Source organism: Schistocerca cancellata, chromosome 8, assembly GCF_023864275.1.
Source record: "Schistocerca cancellata isolate TAMUIC-IGC-003103 chromosome 8, iqSchCanc2.1, whole genome shotgun sequence".
Taxonomy (NCBI): Eukaryota; Metazoa; Arthropoda; class Insecta; order Orthoptera; family Acrididae; genus Schistocerca; species Schistocerca cancellata.
The window spans coordinates 183,590,774-183,609,003 of NC_064633.1; the positions used below are offsets into that span (position 1 = coordinate 183,590,774).

Here is an 18,230-nt window from a genome sequence, read left to right on the forward strand (position 1 = left end):
CTCCACCTCATACCTGTATGCTCCCACAAGCAGCACTTCACCATCTCCCACCACTAGCCTGCTACCACTCCCTCTTCCCATCCCCAGCCTCCTCCCTACCCTCACCATCTGGCATGTGGTTGCTTCTCCCATCATGTGCTGCCACTCACAGTCTGGCCTCAATAGCTAGACTGTGGCCATGTGTGTGAGAGTTGCATTTGTGTGTGTGTGTGTGTGTGTGTGTGTGTGTGTGTGTGTGATGCAGGTCCATTGGCTGAGAGCTTATTTTCTGACAGTCTTTTTGTTGTGCCTATCTGTGTCTCAGCATCTTTACCATATGGTGAGTAGCAGCTATTCTTTTCATAATTTTGTCGTATTCCATGGATTTTTCATTGTACATTTGTTCTATGTCTTCTGCGAGTAAAATGTTGTCATTCACATATGATGACTCCAACGTTCTACCAGTAAAATGCAGTGTTTGGTTTGCTTTCTACACAACATTTTCCATGTGATGGCTCCAATTTAAGTTATCCGTAATTTAATTCCTAAGTGGAACTGGGCTGTCGTCTTTTCAGGAAAACAGCATTGTTAAAACAAACATTTTTATTGCTCAGAAAACTTCAACAGTTGTCAGAATGCATGGAGAAGCAAACGCCCCCCAAAGCGTCTGCTGTACACGAAAGGTGAGAAGTTTTTGCAGTCAGTGAGCAGCTTGTCATCTCTGCTGACCCGTGGTGTTGCTTGGCCATTGAAGTGATAATGGCAGGACACTGATGTCATTAGTGTTTGGCATCCTGCAACACTGCTTTTGCACAGGATGGTGGCAGCCATGTCAGGGCATCTGGGGCACACAGAATCACACCTTATATCCAGCATGGATCCACTCTTAGCAACAGCGCCTGCCCATGCAAGTACAGGTGGACAGCAAGGAGTTCGCTCACACAGACAGTGGTGACTGCACGGTCTCAGACTCGAACAGTAGACCATCTGGGCAGGAGGGTCAGCAGCTGGTGAAATAGGCTCACAAGTGGGCTACTGCTTGGAGGGCACTAAGTCAACAGCATTGACTCAGTGCAAACAGTAGGATCACAGCTAGCAGCAACAGCATACGGTGGAGGCAGCTTTTTTACTCATGTCATTGAAGTCCGTTGTGATCCTCCCCTTGTAGCTGGCGGCTCTCAGGCTGCATGCTTCTGTTGAGAAATGAATAGTGTTTATAAAAGCTTGGCCCATCCTTGTTTTGCCTTGGCACCAATTTCCATCATACAAGCCCCAGCAGAGTAATGGCTCGGGTGTGAAGCAATCAGGTCGCCAACACCTCAGCAGCTCTGCATTTCTGTTGCATTGATAATATTACAATTGTGGTCCCTCTGCTTGGCTGGACTGTCTGGTAACTGCTCCATGCTGTGGTGGCAGTACTTGTATCAGCAGGTCGCTCCTGATGTGAGAGCCTGGCTAGCCCACGTCTCACCCATTTCCATGAGAATCGAGAATTAACTCTCGTCTCCAGTTTATTCAGCTGTGCCAAGTAAATTAGTTGAGTTGCAACAGGAATCCACATGAATATTTTTAGTAATTTTAGTAGTTACTAATGTTGAGGACTTCATTCTTTTTATTGTTCCACTGTTGAAGTTTTTGCAAAAGTCCAGTCAAAAAGTGCACTGTAAACACTGAAATTTTCACTCTGTGCATCTAATCATTTACAGACAATTTCACAAAAATGATTTTTGACAAAAATATATTCTGCGTTTTGCGGTCTCTAGTAATTTGTATCATTAATCTGGAAAGTTTACTAGACAGTAAACATCATCATCAGCAGCAGCAGCAGCAAACAGTCCAAGAAGGCTGCTCAGGTGTCTTTGTAAATTGTTATGCGGGTCTCAAACAGCAGATGGCCTGTAATGCTTACTCGAACACAATATATGTTCCATATTCTTCCTGCAAATTGATGTCAGTGATAAAAAGAGTCAATAATTCAGCTGATGAGTTCAGTTTACTTGGTATGGCCTGTGCAATGTTCCAGTCTTGAGGTACAGGTTTATTGTCAAATGAGCAGTTATATATTATTGCTAAATATGTGGCTATCTCAAAAGCATGATGTAAAATGTGCTCATTCAATGAGAAGCAGAGATTTGAACATAACTACATTATGGTCAAGGTTTAACCTTTTACTTTACAATCCCTCTCCAATCGTAGGTGCAACATTTTGATGGGTATTAAGCACCCACATATGAAATGCATAAACTATTATGATATTGAGGCCTTAGGAACGTATCTCTCCTTAGTAAAAAAAGAAACAGGTGATCTAATATACAGAATAAATTTGATGACAAAACTAAAATGCTTGTTGTAGCAGTAGACTGTGACATTGTTGTAGGTACAACTGTAAACATAATAACTTTTATTGTTCTCTTATTAACAAATATAATCTTTAATCTTCTCTGTGTGAAGCCATTCTTAATAGTATTTTTTTCTGTAGGTGTTTGAGAAAACTGGAACATTCAAATTTCAGTTTGGTATACCAGGAAGAGAGGAGGGCCAACTGTGGTATCCACGTAAAGTGGCTGTAATGAGAAATAGTGGAAAATTTGTGGTTTGTGATCGTGGCAATGAAAGGTCTCGAATGCAAATTTTTACAAAAAGTGGCCATTTTGTGAAGAAAATAGCAATCAGGTTAGACAATCTACAAAAATGTTAGACATTACCATTTAAATTAGTTATGGTAATTCAATGTAATACAAATAATTCAATACTTAATACTTTGTCTTTACTGTTGTGAGTGATAACTGGAAACTTTCTGTTTCAGGTACATAGATATTGTTGCTGGACTGGCAGTTACATCACAGAGTCATATTGTTGCAGTGGATAGTGTATCCCCAACTGTCTTTGTTATATCGGAAGGTGGTGAACTCATTCATTGGTTTGACTGCAGTGAATATATGAGAGAACCATCAGATATTGCAATCAGTGGTAAGTAATTTCTCACTGTTGCAGCTTCCATAAAAAATAATTAATGCAAAAAGCAGCAACATGTAAAAATGTACACAACATGGAAAGGCAAAGCAATTGCAGAAATGTGAGAAATATTGTGAGTATTCACATACAGAAAATGTTTTATGCACTTGCATGAATTACACTTCTGTGTGCCACCAACAGGAATTTGAGTTGCGCTCATGTGATCCTCTGTATTTTCAGCGCACTTACAAATTGACCGTGTTCTTGAAAGTATTGCTTCTTAAAAGGGCAGTGAGCTACACACAAGACTTAAGCATTTCAAATTTTTATGGCTGTATTGCCAATATGGCTTATGGATCTGCAACACACTTCATGAATTTCATGTTTATTTTCTTTCCGCATCATTTGTTCTGCTGAAATAACACAGACACTTATTTGAACGGATGAAAAATAGTGTTACACTTAATATTTCATTTCATTGGCATGTATTAAACATAATCCTTGACCAGCTGGCTGCCAGTGATCATGCTGAGACTAATGTGATCAGCGTCTTTTCCACATTCAGTCTCATAAAACATCACCAAGCAGATCTCCCATTTTTTTGGAACAATGGATTCCTTCATCAGAAAGCAAACCTCAGAAGAAAGAAGAAAGAATTATGCACATTAGTTGGCATACACAATCGGTTAATTGGCCACTTGTTTCGAAAGATATATGTGATACAAAGTGGGAAAGTAAAATTGAAATTCCCTATCAACTAGTGCAATTTTGATGTCATTTCTGACATCCTGCCTCCCCTCTGCCATTTAAACATGGCTGTAGCTATTAACCCCCCTCCTTCGTTTTTAGCCATCCGAGCTAGAGTTCCGTCCATAATGGTCTATACCAACGGGATATTAATCTCTGAGCTTCTCTCGTGCAATATTCCTCCATTCATGTTGCTAATCAATAATGAAGTTACTTTTGGTGATTGGATGTGTTTAATTTTTAAAGTAAAGTTTTATTACAAAAAGTTACTTTAGTTCTACTTCTTTTTCAGGTAAAGAGTACTTTGTATGTGATTTTAAAGGACATTGTGTTGTGGTATTCAATGAAGAAGGCCAGTTTTTGCGTCGCATTGGATATGAAAACATTACAAATTTTCCCAATGGAATAGACATATCAGATGCCGGTGATGTTTTAGTTGGTGATTCCCATGGAAATCGCTTTCATGTGGCTGTGTTCTCAAGAGATGGTGTTTTGCTATCAGAATTTGAATGCCCCCATGTCAAGGTAAGTTAAAGATAGAAATAATTTTTTTTTACATAATATTAAGACAGGTAATTTTGGAACTATTTCAGTTTGTGTAATATGTGTATAAATTACACAATTATAGTGGTTGGTTGAGTGAGGCTCAGTAAATCAAAATTTTACTATGTTTCTCTACCATTTTAATTACTCTGTCTGTGTGACATAGAAGTGCCTTTTAAAATACTGCACAGAGTGTGTGGAGGGTAGCATTGTTGCCAGCATGTGTCTGAGGGGCCACACCTGTTTTCGGCACACGATTGTTCTGGCTGTCTTTGAAGCATTTTTAAGTAATAAACAAATAACAATTCTAAACAGGGCATTTACATTACTGAATACTTTCTAAATAGTTGCAGTCTTGGTGTAAATGGCACAATTTTTCTTCCTCTGACCAAGAACTGGTATTGTAACCAACAGAAATAATTATTTTTTCTATATTCTAGCAATCCTTCACAGATTTGTGTTCACTATCTTCGTGGTGTGGCTCACAACCCGAGACTAGTCCTGTTGGGCAACAATCACAATAGTTTCTTTTTCAGAATTTTCATCTCACTGAGAATAAACTTTTTATAGTTTGCTGCCAAATTACTTTTCACTGCAGTCAGTTTGTCAATTAGACAAGTGTGGTTTTTTTGTTTTTGTTTGTACAGCCTATAAAGGCCCACCAGCTCCACTCTATTCATGCCAGGTTCAGTTTTCTATGTGGTACATTTTTATCTACTCAGAACAAAATACCCGTTCTCATCCACTGCATTTATAGAATTTTTATCTAACAGAGCAGAGTGGAAAGCCACATTGTCCATTACTATTGTCGAATTTGAGGAATATTTTAGAGCAGATAATAGGAAAACATAGCTGAAAGTCGTAGGTGTTCACTCCAAGTAAGATATCATTGATATCCTTTCACCATGTATTTTAATTTCACCCTTGAACCATTCTTTTATTTCCACAATTGCTTCTTCAGTGTACAGATTGAGCAGTAGGGGCGAAAGACTACACCCCTGTCTTACTCCCTTTTTAATCCGAGCACATAATTCGTGGTTGTTCACTGTTACTATTCCCTCTTGGCTCTTGTACATAATGTATGAGGGTCGTTCAATAAGTAATGCCCAACTTTTTTTTTCCACACAACATTTTTATTGTTAAGTGTCAGAATTTGGTGACAATATACATCAACATGTCTTGTCAATGTCCTATTTTTCTGTGCAGCCTCCATTGCATTCTGTGGCTGTACGCCAACATTGTGGAAGAATATTTATTCCCTGCTGGTGAAATCTCTTGTCCTGTAGGTGTACCCATGTTTTCACTGCATGACTGTCACACTCATCATCTTCAAAGTGTGTAGAGCCAGTTGTCAAGTAGTGGTGCGCTGGTCGGCACGAATAATGGCATCCGCACGATTCAGCATATTTGGAGCATTGGTTGAGACAGGACGTCCTGAACGAGGATGATCATGGAGCTCTGTTTTTCCATTTTCTGAGGCAGTAATTTTCGTAACCCATCACCCAACTGTACTCCTATCAACTGCAGCATCGCCTTACACTGCACACAAATGTTTATGGATGTTCATTGTGGTTTGTTTTTCTGCACACTAGAATTAAATAACATCATGCTGCTTGTAATGCAAGTCGTATGTAGATGCTGTTTTAATGCTGTGCTATGGATGTGGCACCTGGCAGAACAGTTCGAAACTTCTGGTGGCACACACAAAAAATACCACATGTGAAGCACCAACAAGGGTGTTTCATATATTACCCGTCTCTCCTTACAACTTACTCCTGTTTTTCTCAGAATTTCAAACATCTTGCACTATTTTACATTGTTGAATGCTTTTTCGAGGTCGATGGATCCAATGAACGTGTCTTGATTTTTCTTAAGTCTCGTTTCCATTATCAACCGTAATGTCAAAATTGCCTCTCTGGTGTCTTTAGCTTTCTGAAAACCAACTGATCCTCATCTAACACCTCCTCAGTTTTCTTCTCCATTCTTATGTATCTTGTTCTTGGCAGCAACTTGGATGCATGAGCTGTTAAGCTGATTGTGCGATGATTCTCGCGCTTTTCAGCTCTTGAAGCTTTTGGAATTTTGTGGATGATATTTTTCCGAAAGTCAGATGGTATGTCGCCAAACTCATACATTCTTCACACCACCGTGAATAATGGTTTTGTTGCCACTTCCCCCAATGATTTTAGAAATTCTGATGGAATGTTATCTATCTCTTCTGCCTCATTTGATTGGAAGTCCTCCAAAGCTCTCTTACATTCTGATAATAGAAGTTTTCACATATACCGTATTTACTCGAATCTAAGCCGCACCTGAAAAATGAGACTCGAAATAAAGGAAAACAAAATTCGCGAATCTAAGCCGCACCTGAAATTTGAGACTCGAAATTCAAGGGGAGAGAAAAGTTGTAGGCCGCGCCTTCAAATCGAAACAAAGTTGCTCCATTGTAAAATGTGACACAATTTAGGTCGAATGAATGATGATACAGCTACAGTAGTTTGGTTCGAGTCGTAAGCTTAGCAGTTAAGCTTTACCACGTAGCTATTGCTATGCGTCAGGCGCTCCGTCCGTATTTATACGGGTGCCCTTCCTTTTTCACGTGCTTCGTCTGGTTTGAATCGATGGCTTATTTTGCTTTGATCTGATAAGTGCCGTTTTCTTTGTTATAGGTGTTTGCGTCACTCTTAAGCTGAAAATGCATTACTGCACTGTGTCATGCAGTGTTTGTCGCATTCTGGTAGTGCGTTTTTATGGCCTGTCGCGGCTCGCGGCGTGGCTTGCTTTTGTGCGCGCTACCGCCGCGTACAATTAAAAAAAAAAGAGGAATCGTCTCATTAGCGAAACAATGGCAAGAGACTGCTATTTGTTGTTACTTACACTGCTGCTTTCTTTGATAATGATCAACAAGAATCAAATAATAGACTGCGTATGATAGAACATGTTCTGAACGAGAGTTGGGCGAAAATTTTTCTCCGCTTGAAAAGCTTTGCGACCGCTTCTTTATTACATCAAATTCTGCACAGAAATTAGAGTCATCTTAGATTTAAAAATCTAGTCACTTGCCATGCTTCATTTCTGACTGTATCACTATTAGGCATAAGAATAATCCGAATATAAACATGACACGATACATATATTCTTCCGCGTTTGCTGTTGTCTCACTCTAGTTTCGTAGTTTATTTGGCAGACAGGATTTAAATGAGATAGCAGCAAACACGAAAGAATACATGGCAAAATGTTTATATTCGTATTATTCGTATGGTAAAGAGAATACTGTATGTGATTCAAATTTCATCAGGTTCCTATTAGCAACCATCTCTTCTCACACATAGGAAAAAATACAGAACGTAGAGTTGGCCATATTGACAAACATACCAAACAGTCTTGCCAGTCAGATTTTCGCAGTACACTGAAATTGTGCTACATTCGAAGATGAACAATACGGAAGTTGTATTTACTTCGTTGGATAATGTATGAAAATGCAGTGGTCGAAACTCGCGGCGGAGGAAAAAAGCTCGTCTTCAACTTTTTTTTTTTTAATTTATTTACTGACGCAGAGGTTTTGGCGCCAGTATTTATCTTTGTGCCTACAGAGCATGCCTGCATAGCGCTACATATATTCGACGGCAGAAGTTAGTTGTGGCGGCATGTACCAACATTTTTCATAACTTCCGCTTGCTTTGCACTCGATTCTAAGCCGCAGGCGGTTTTTTGGATTACGAAAACCGGAAAAAAAGTGCGGCTTAGATTCGAGTAAATACGGTATACATTCGCGCACACACACATATCCATCTGCACATACACAGACACAAGCAGACATTTGTAAAGGCAAAGAATTTGGGCAGAGATGTCAGTCGAGGCGGAAGTACAGAGGCAAAGATGTTGTTGAAAGACAGGTGAGGTATGAGCAGCGGCAACTTGAAATTAGCGGAGGTTGAGGCCTGGCGGATAAGGAGAGAGGATATACTGAAGGGCAAGTTCCCATCTCCGGAGTTCTGACAGGTTGGTGTTAGTGGGAAGTATCCAGATAACCCGGACGGTGTAACACTGTGCCAAGATGCCTGTCAGAACTCTGGAGATGGGAACTTGCCCTTCAGTATATCCTCTCTTCTCGTTATTGTCTGAATAAAAAAGAGAACATTCTTTGGAGAAGATTCTCAGAGCAAAATAACATTCACTGAGAAAGTTCCCTGTTTCACACGAATAAAAAAATTCAAAGCATGTTCTCTGATGGATGAGTGCTGTGAGAAAATGCGATGATGAGCATCTAAAAATGTCTGACACTTTCGTCTGGAGTCACACACTAGTCTGAAAACTCGGGTCTGTTAAATAGCACAAAAATGTTTTCATTTCTGCTTTATTTGATAGGCCGCCCCTCTCTACTTTCATCATTTTTGGGAAGGAAGTTTGTCAGCCAAATAATGTTTTTATTGTTTAACCTGTATAAACTTACACAGTTTCTCTCTTTAGTATTTCTTTTAGCTGTATATTTTTTTACCTTTCAACCAACATAAATTCTGATATTTTCACTTCAAAACCAGGTAAAACTTCAACCTCAACAGAACTTACTCAGCTCGAAGTATGCAAAAGAGCTCACTTCAATAAATGGAAGATGTTCTCTCTTGTGAGAAACTTATCTAATTTTATTCATGCAAAATCAACTAATGTTCTTCACGTTGAGTGATTTCCCTCACCCATTTACTCAAACTGAGAACATTCTCAGTGAAGTATATTCTCTGACTCGCTTTATTCATGTGAACATGAGAATGTTCTCTAAAATTCCAAGAATAAAGTTACATTCTGTGTTTTATTCACATCTGCCTCATCCAGCAGGGAAGAAATATTTCATTCAACTCGCTGCAGCAGGCTAACTGTTCAGTGTACAAACATGGAACTGGCATCATTGTATTGTGCAAAAGATACACAACGCTTCAGTTTTGTCATATTTGTTACCAAGATGAGACAGTCGTAGATTACAGTTGTTTTCATAGGTTACAACTGTTGGTATTAATTGGTATAGACAAATAATTAATGAAACCTCCTTCAATTAAGATGGCTAGAAGCTTTGTGTCAAAAAACTCTTGCTATTACTGCCAGAGTTCCTGATTTCATCTTATCACTCAGTGTTTCCTTTCAGTTGTTGAGTAGTTATGAATATTAGTTCTATAATAAATAGCACTTCATTTACAAGAGGAAAAATATACTTACCCACAATCTGATGTAGTTTTGCTGGTTTTTGATCAGTAACTCTCATACACTGTTTTTACTGCTTTAGCAATTTTTGAAATAGTTGAGTGGCTTCATTTTCAGTAATTTCTTCTTCTTCTTCTTCTTCTTCCCATACAACTTTCACATGGCGCTTATGCCAGTTTTCATCTATAGTCCTTAAGGGAAGCATTGAACACAGCAGTATTTCCAAAAGGTTTTCAGTGTGATGACGTTGACATAGATATATAATAAACTATTTTACATGCCTCAGACTTAATTCTGTTTGTAATGAGAGTTAAAACTGGTGACTTTTTAACTACACATTCACATTTTTGATCTGTCTCTCTTTGCCTGCTGTCTTCTGTACTGCCTAGATACAGACTTCGGTTTGATGCTTTGTTACATCTTACAGGGCATTATAACTTCTCTTATAAGATATTATTATTGAATTAATTTAACTCGCAATGAAAATAAAATTAGCATTAGTATACTTACTACACTATTTTCTGCAGGTGTCTCGTTGCTGTGGCCTAAAGATCACGTCAGAGGGTTATGTGGTCACTCTAGCTAAGAACAATCACCATGTGTTGGTTCTCAATACACTTTATATAATGTAGAAAATCATTAGTGATTGAAAAATGAAAGGACAATAGCTGTTGTGAGTAAGCCACAAATTAGATTTTAGTTCATTCGAATTACAGGGAGTTATAGATGATCTCGCATTAAAATGCTAATGATTATCAATAGCCAGTCAGGTAAAGAACAATAGATCTTTATTGTGAACACTATTGCCTGTTTAGGCTGTAAATTGTTTCAGATGAATGTGGGGGGAATATATTTAGTATAGGCAGAAGTCTATTTTAAAACTGATTGATAAACTGTATTATTGTGGAAGTGCATTTAGCAAATTATCCAAATAGACAAATACTGGAGTTAAATATTTACACTAATTATTATTTTATATTTGTTGACTTTTACGAACTAAATTATTATAATTATTTAGTAGCAGCAGTAATATGGTTCCTAATTGTAAAGGCTTCAAGAAGCACTTTTTGTTTCTAAGTGTATGTGAGTGTATTATAATATGGCTGTGTGTCTGCATATGTGTGTGTTGAATATTTTTGTGTAACTAATAATTACAATACTTACTCAGGACATTTTATTTTCATCTTATTATGCTACATATATAACTTTTTTAATATGTGTGGTTGAAATTTTGATTTTATCTTAAAAAGAGAATTGTATTTAAAATGTTTGCTGTGACTTATTCAGCTGATAGGCTACTAAGCAAGAAGGAACTTGATCCTGATAATGTTTGGTCAGACAGTGCCATTTTTTACTCAACTGTTGACAGCAAATACTTTCTGTGTTTCCTACCCTTTGGCTCTGTGTGTGTGTGTGTGTGTGTGTGTGTGTGTGTGTGTGTGTGTGTGTGTTTTGTTTGAAGGTTATGTTTATGTGTACTCGCATACATGCTTGTACATTGTATGTCTGTGCAGTTCCCACTTTTCACATCTATCCCTCCTTTCACTTGGAGACCCAAACATCCCATCCTCATTTTAATTGCCACTTATGTCCCATTCTTCTCTTAATGGATATATTTTATTGTAGGATATACTTGTAGAATGTGAAAAAGAATGAGGTGTTTTATGCCTGCGTTAATGTGCTAGTGTGGCAGACAATTTCCAAGGAGACAAATGTTGTACTTGCAAATCCCATGTATTACTCTAAAGTGCTGTTTTACTGCACAACAGTTTTCCATTTTGTGTTTTGAGGAGTATGTTTTTAAATAATTCACTGATATTTTAAGTGCCTGTATGGTTAGGTGAAATATGTCCATCACATAGCCAGACTCCATAATTTGGTTTTCTATTGTATAAAGAATCAAAGAAAATTGGAAGTGAAATTATTTACACAAAAGGTGTAATTGGTTTCCTAACCTACGTCTTTTATGTATCATAGATGGTATGTTGAAGTTTTATTAGTGGTACCTAAATGACAAGGTTAATGGTCTCCCAAGGAAACCTCACCTCTACTTTAAAAATTTCATAAATTTATGTGGTTGACTACCATAAATTGAATGTGTTTAAGTGTCCTTAGTGTTCTACAGTTAAGTTATTGTAAATAACTGTTAGTCAGTTTATGTATTGCATATTGAATATATTCGAGTCTGTGAATTGCTTATTTACACGCACATAGAACCATCTATTAACATAGTAATGGCGTATTGCTGGTTTTTGTCATATCTTCATTTGAAAATAATTTCTGTGATAAAATTATAAACTTAAAATTATAAAAACTAGTGCAGAGCAATTGAAGTATTTTGTTAGTAATTGTGATTCGTCCTTCCGTCTGATATTATCTACCGATTCTTTTGAAAACAACGAATTTTTCTATATAATTACATACAACATAGAATACTATTACTATGTGCGTAGATGGGCAATAAGACAAACACCTGTTTTGTGTTTCTGGCTAATCTAGAAGTCACAACCTCTTTATCAATCTGAGTTTAGCTTTCTAAAATGCTATTAAACTTTATTCTTATTTACCCAATTTTGTTTGTCCTAAGAAGCTGTTTTAAAAGTAACAATTCAAAATCACTTTTTAAAAATGCCTGTGATAATAGTATCTTCAGGATGAGTTGTGACCTTAGTATCTCGTTGTTTTATTATGCGCTGCCTGTATTTACTAGTGCGAAAACTTAGCAAGTAAGGTTTAAAAAAAATAGCCATAATGTTTCTATGAAACTGTATGTCTACAAAATTTTAAAAAAATCAAAGCTTAAATGTCTGTTTAGGACATATTTATGTGTATAATGTAGCTTCTCCTTCCTTTGAGGAAAGCAAACTGAAATGTTAAAGGGGTGCTTGTTTCCTTTCAAACCATTATGTCATGTTGACAGTGTCTTCTCTGTATAAATAAGGGACAAGTTCAAAATTATTAGTGAAGAAGTTTATTCTTCAATTTCAGTTTGTAAGGGGGTATCCATTGTTAATACAAATATCAGTATATTTTTGTTATTTGACTTAATTGAAGCAACAAAATTTTACACATACATACTCTCTCTTTAAAGATATACATATATACATTATATATATATTAAACCTGCTCAGAAACTTATACATGTTTTGGGTATATAAATATATTTACGAAACTTTTTGACCTTAATAGGTTGGGCATACCTTCTGAACCTTGCTGTACCACAGTGATTAATCAAAGAAGTTGTGCCTAACCTCCATTTTGATCCCCCTATGATTTACCTCAATAATGAGAAAATATATAAAAAAAATATTGTGGTAATTGTGATAGAATTTTTGATGGTTTTTACAAATCACAAGTCTTTTTCAATGTGTACAAAATGTGTTATTACTTTTTAGATAGCCACTCTGTATTGAGTAATTTTTCCACCCTAACTGCTAAACAAGTGAAATGAATATTGAAACAATAACACAGAATTCTTTAAACTGAAGCGAAAGTGCTTCAGGGGTGAGTTTGTACGTATGTTTCCCCACCAAATTCACTAGCAATAAATGTTGTTAGTTTTGTCAGTATTGAAATTATAAGAAAACAGTTGTAATTATCTACACTAATATTTGTATAGACCTTTGTTGTGTATCATTCCATCCATAATGGAACCAGTAGCCACGTGATTTCCTTCAAAGTTTTGATGCACAGAAGGAAATACGCCTTCAAAGGCTTATTTGGCATCCCTCAGATATGTGTGCAGAAAAGTAGTGTGAACATTTAAATCCGTTATCCCTGGTTCCATCTTTGAAATTAGTCAGTGATTCACCGGTCATTGAGGCAGCTTAAACAGTGGCATAAAATCAGTATATTGATGTGCACTGCCCTTCGTGCTTTTCTGCCACAACCATTTGCACAGTCTAGATGGCTTGTTGGAAGGCAAAGATTATAATTCCAATACTCAGAAAATTGGATTAACATTTTGAGCTTCACTTAAACTGTATGAAGTACAGTTGTGTATACTTTAATTACTAGTGATGTGTGGTGTGTGTGTGTGTGTGTGTGTGTGTGTGTGTGTGAGAGAGAGAGAGAGAGAGAGAGAGAGAGAGAGAGAGATGTGTCTTGATTTGACAGAATAACTCATACTGTCACAATTGGGAGTATAATTAAGCTGTGCAGGTGGTTGTCTTTCTCTTCCCTTAATTTAGTACGCTTAACATGTCATAGTCCAAGGTGGAATACCAACCACCAATGGAGTTTGTGCTATTGCACATATAATGTCAGTTGGGATGTTCAACAAGTTCATCCTGCTACATATTTTAGCACTGTGGTTGTTAAATTTGAAGCAACCTAATTTTGTCTTCCTAGTTGCTAAGGAAAGTAATTTAGTAGTTAATTATAAAGAAGAATTTTTTAAATCTCAGAAAAAGTCTGTTATTTTTCATTATAGTTGCAGTTAAGTGAGTTTAATGGTTTCTGTTGTTCACTTATAGTTAACCACTCAAATTTCCAATATAATTTAGAACTTTTAATTGTTTTTCAATTTTATCATTTGTGTTATATGTCAAAGGCTTTTTTATTGTCAAGTTTTTCATATACATCTTATTTAATATTTGAAAATTAGTTTTATAAAATTTTATGTAAAATATTGCGTTTTCAGTGGTCAAATGGCTGTTTAAAAATGCAAATGAAGGAGGAAATCAGTACTTCCCAAAAACGTTATTCAGAGCCTTTTTCACACTACCCCTTATTTCAGACTGGATCAGGCTGTTCCATAAGTTTTGTGGCATTTCATGGTGTTTGTTACTGGTTTCCTTTTTCAGTTGTTGCATTCTATATTATTATGACATGTGTCATAATGTTATTTCATCAAAATATATAAAAATAAAAAATATACAAATTATAAAAGTATTTTATGGAATTGACACTTTTGTTTCGGTGGATAAAATAACAGGAACTGCTTTATGAAGAAAACTTGTTACCTTGAGTAGTTCAGCCCTATTTCAGCAACAGTTTTCTGCACTGAGCAGTGACCATAAAGTGCTATGACTTGCACCATTGAGAGTTCAACTCAGCCTGCCAACTGAAATGTAAATGTGTATGCATAAACTCTAAAATTTGTTTATTCTGTTACAGTGATGATAGAAATAACAAAAAGGGAGATACATATATTTAGGAAGCACTGTTCGGAAGTATTATTTGTATAATATTTATGGGGAAAATTTTGTGTGTATTGCCACTGTACCTATTTTTGTTCCACTGATGTTAAATGTTATTCCCCCTCTTCATTCGATATGTGTACACATTGTAGTCTGAAATTGGATTTCATTCCTCTGCATTTGGATAAGGTGCTATCTATCAAGTGCTCAGAATAGCAATGTTGAAATGTCAACTTGGTGATAAGTAATTTAAAACATTTCGGTTGGCAGAATTAGTGATACAGTAGGCCCAGTATGTTAAAAATGGTTGTGAGATTTTATGTTGTACTTTTTCGTGTTTGGAGAGTTCTGTCATTTCTATGCAGTTGTGCAATAATACCCGATTATAATTGTAAAAAGGAAAAAAAAAAATTAAAAGTAAACCAGTGATAGGAAAAGAAACATAAAATTATACACTTTTACTTTGTGTTGTACACATTTGTAAATAATGCCAAAAGGTGATAATTTTTTAATGTTGAGCAATTGCATTCCAAGCCTTAAAATATAACTTTACCCATATGTTGAAAAGATGTTTCATTATCAGAGTCACAGGGTTCAGTGACTGAGGGGCCATCTGTGATTGTATTTAAGAAGTCTATTAATATAAATTCGAGCAAAAAGATTTAAAATCTAATAATAATCTCAAAACTGCAGTTCCTCAAATTTTCATATTTTTCTTGAAGTAAGATCTGTGTTTTTGTTTGAGTTGACTTCAATATTGAAATTAGTAAGGTTTTCTCTGATGTACTTAGGTAAGATGTTTACAACTTTGCCCATCTTCATGGCTGTTGATTGCAGGTACACTCATACTTCATTCACTTTCTAATAAAATGTATATTTGTTTGAAAGTGTGCTGGCAAAAGTAGGTTACAAGTTACATTATGTTTAGCCCCCCCGTTCCCCCTACCCCCTTCTTGCATTATTGCCCGTCACATTTAAGATTTAAATTTCTTGGTCGTCTTAATTATTTTAAAATTCAGGGCACTTTTTGGGATCATAAAATTTTACAACTAATTAATTTATGAAGCACATATTTCCAAAATTTTTGTCTTTGTGTCGGTATTCTCTGTACTTCCATTTACGTTGTTAACGTACATTTAGACTTTGTATGCACTTGCTGAGACAAGCTGCCTCATTTTCTTTGTGGTATTGCCTGCTCCTGTGTGATGTGTAGTTTGACATTTTTATGAAACTATGCAGCACTATTAATAAACAACTGTAAACAGTATTGTGGTGATTCATATTTTCCAGTAATCTAGTTATCATTGTTTTTTTTTTTTCCTCATGTAACTGATTCATTGATCATACAGTAGCACAAGATTTGCACTTTCCCCTAAATGTAAAGGGGGAAAACAGAAAACAGTATTATCTCTTTTTTTAGAAGAAAAGGAAAGTTAAATTCGTGTTAAGAAATATTCGCACAGGCATGTTTGAAGTATTCTTTCCCTAATATCGTTACATTGCTTTCAAAAGAATGGAGTTGTTTTGGTAACTATGTCATGTACATAAATGAGATGCATAAAGGAACCAGAACTTTTCTAAAGGGGAAAAATTTGGATAATTCGCTGGTCTATACTTTTATGAATGAAGTTTAATGGAACAGACAAAGATTTTTAATAATTGGAGTTCATTAATATGTAGTATGAATGTACCTGCAGTTTTGCACAGCTGTATGTAGATAGCAGAGAAAATATTGGTTCTTATGACATTGTACTTAATAATGCACTGTCGTGGAGGTCCTGGGTTAGTTATTTGGAACCAGTGTTGCTTTTTAAGCAAAATTTTATGTAAGTGCCAAATAATTAAGTGAGGTTCAGGTCCTATAGTTGCCGACAAATTGTTGAAGATGGCCCCTAAATAGATTGATTCATTGTTTAATTGGGCTCCTGAGAGTTATTGATTTACTGACTGATGATAATATGTATTGTTCACAATATTTTTTATTCAACTGTAAATTTATCACTTGTTATAGTCAGCTCAAGTACAAATTTTTGAAATAATTTACTGATAATCTGTAGATTATTTGAACTTTTTACATAGTTTTTTTTCTTATTGTTTATTTTATTGCAAAGAATTGCTGTTTTATGTCTGTTCAATATTGTATGACAGTGAGTCATGGCATTATCCACCTTTTTTTCTTTATTTGCTGTGCTTAATAGCATTTGCAGATCAGACAGACAGAGGGACACTGACTTTAGTCCTAAATTATTTTTTCTTCCTTGGTGGAAAAATGGTATTTTTGTCCAAAGCATGCTCTGAGCACAGCTTTTAAACTGAGATTCAAGCTTTAACTCTTAAAATATTAATAATTACATTTTGTCTGATGTCACACTTTTCAAAATTGTTTGTATTTTGTGTGCTGTTCCAGTCAGGCAGTGCTGTTTTGCAAATAGATAATTCTACATCTGTACATAATCTTCATTTTGTTGCTGTATTCTGAGCATTAAGAAGGGTAATGAGTTAACAGAAATATTTATATTTTAATGTCATGACTCATGGATTCTTCCATTTGTCACTTGTGCTGTAGTTTATATTTTTCCCTGAGTCATGATTAACATATCAATTTATCAGTCCTGTCTCTATTGCTTTTGTGCTTGGAGTTTAAAAATCTAAAAATAAAAAAAAAAATAAAAGCTCTAAATTTATAGGTGCACCAAATTATTATTTTCTCATGTAGATTGCTTTATATATTTTAAGAGTAGCAAAATGTTACATAAAAGTATATATATATAGTTTGTACAATATATATATACATACACACATCTAAAATTACATTATGTGTGTTTGTAACTGAATGTAGCATCAGAAAGGTACATTTACAGTGCTCACATAAATTTTTTGTTACTAGTTCCTTATGGGAAAGTGGAAGTTTTTTGTTTTTAATGCAGACATGCTTTGCAGTTTTTTCTAGACCATATCTTCTTTATTGTGATACCTAGAATTTCATTGTTGGTAAATGGGATTTAACACATGTTCTAACAGAAGCTTCCAAAGGATATTACAGAAAAAAAACTAGTCTGTTACTTCATTGTCTTTCTCCACACTTCAATTTTTGCATAAATGTAAAGAACATGAAGTACATTATTTTTGTGTAATATATCTAATTATTTTAATGTTGTCACTATTTGACGAATTATATGTTTTTTTTATATAAATACATTGTAATATTTGATGATATACACAATATCATTCATAGGATTATACAAAATAAAAAAAAATATTGTAAGACATCTTGCATATTCATTGCCTTTATAAACAGTGATGTAAGATAAATATTGAAAGTCCTTACTTTATTACTTTTGAAAAAACCATCAGGGCCTAATCTAAATTTTAAAGTGAACCAGCATTTAAGAAAATTGGTTTTGTGTTATATATTGACACTTATTTTCCACTGTTTTGTCATTGATTGGTCAGGGTTCCTCTGTAAATTAATAGCTTTCATTACTATTTTTGGAATGAAAATTCTCATAAATATTGCCAAAATGTAATTATTTGTTTTGGAAATAAAGTCACCTATAATAGAGCACTATTGTCTCTTTAGTCTTGAAAATACCCTGCTCCCTACAAAATATCACTGAATGCTGCAAGAAATAACAAGTTTATCTGTGAACATTTAACTTATTTGCATCGTGA

General features: G+C 35.4%; 1 protein-coding gene across 1 annotated transcript in view; it reads left to right on the top strand.

The window, feature by feature from the left end:
• Positions 1-15,877, top strand: part of LOC126094486 (B-box type zinc finger protein ncl-1-like) — a 161,050-nt gene extending 145,173 nt beyond the window's left edge. Inside the window, exons 13-16 of the mRNA XM_049908883.1 lie at positions 2,459-2,652; positions 2,786-2,949; positions 3,974-4,206; positions 9,945-15,877. Of these exons, the coding sequence (XP_049764840.1) occupies positions 2,459-2,652; positions 2,786-2,949; positions 3,974-4,206; positions 9,945-10,049 (696 nt within the window). The 3' untranslated portion in view covers positions 10,050-15,877. The remainder of the gene's footprint in view (positions 1-2,458; positions 2,653-2,785; positions 2,950-3,973; positions 4,207-9,944) is intronic.
• Positions 15,878-18,230: the final 2,353 nt, after the last annotated feature.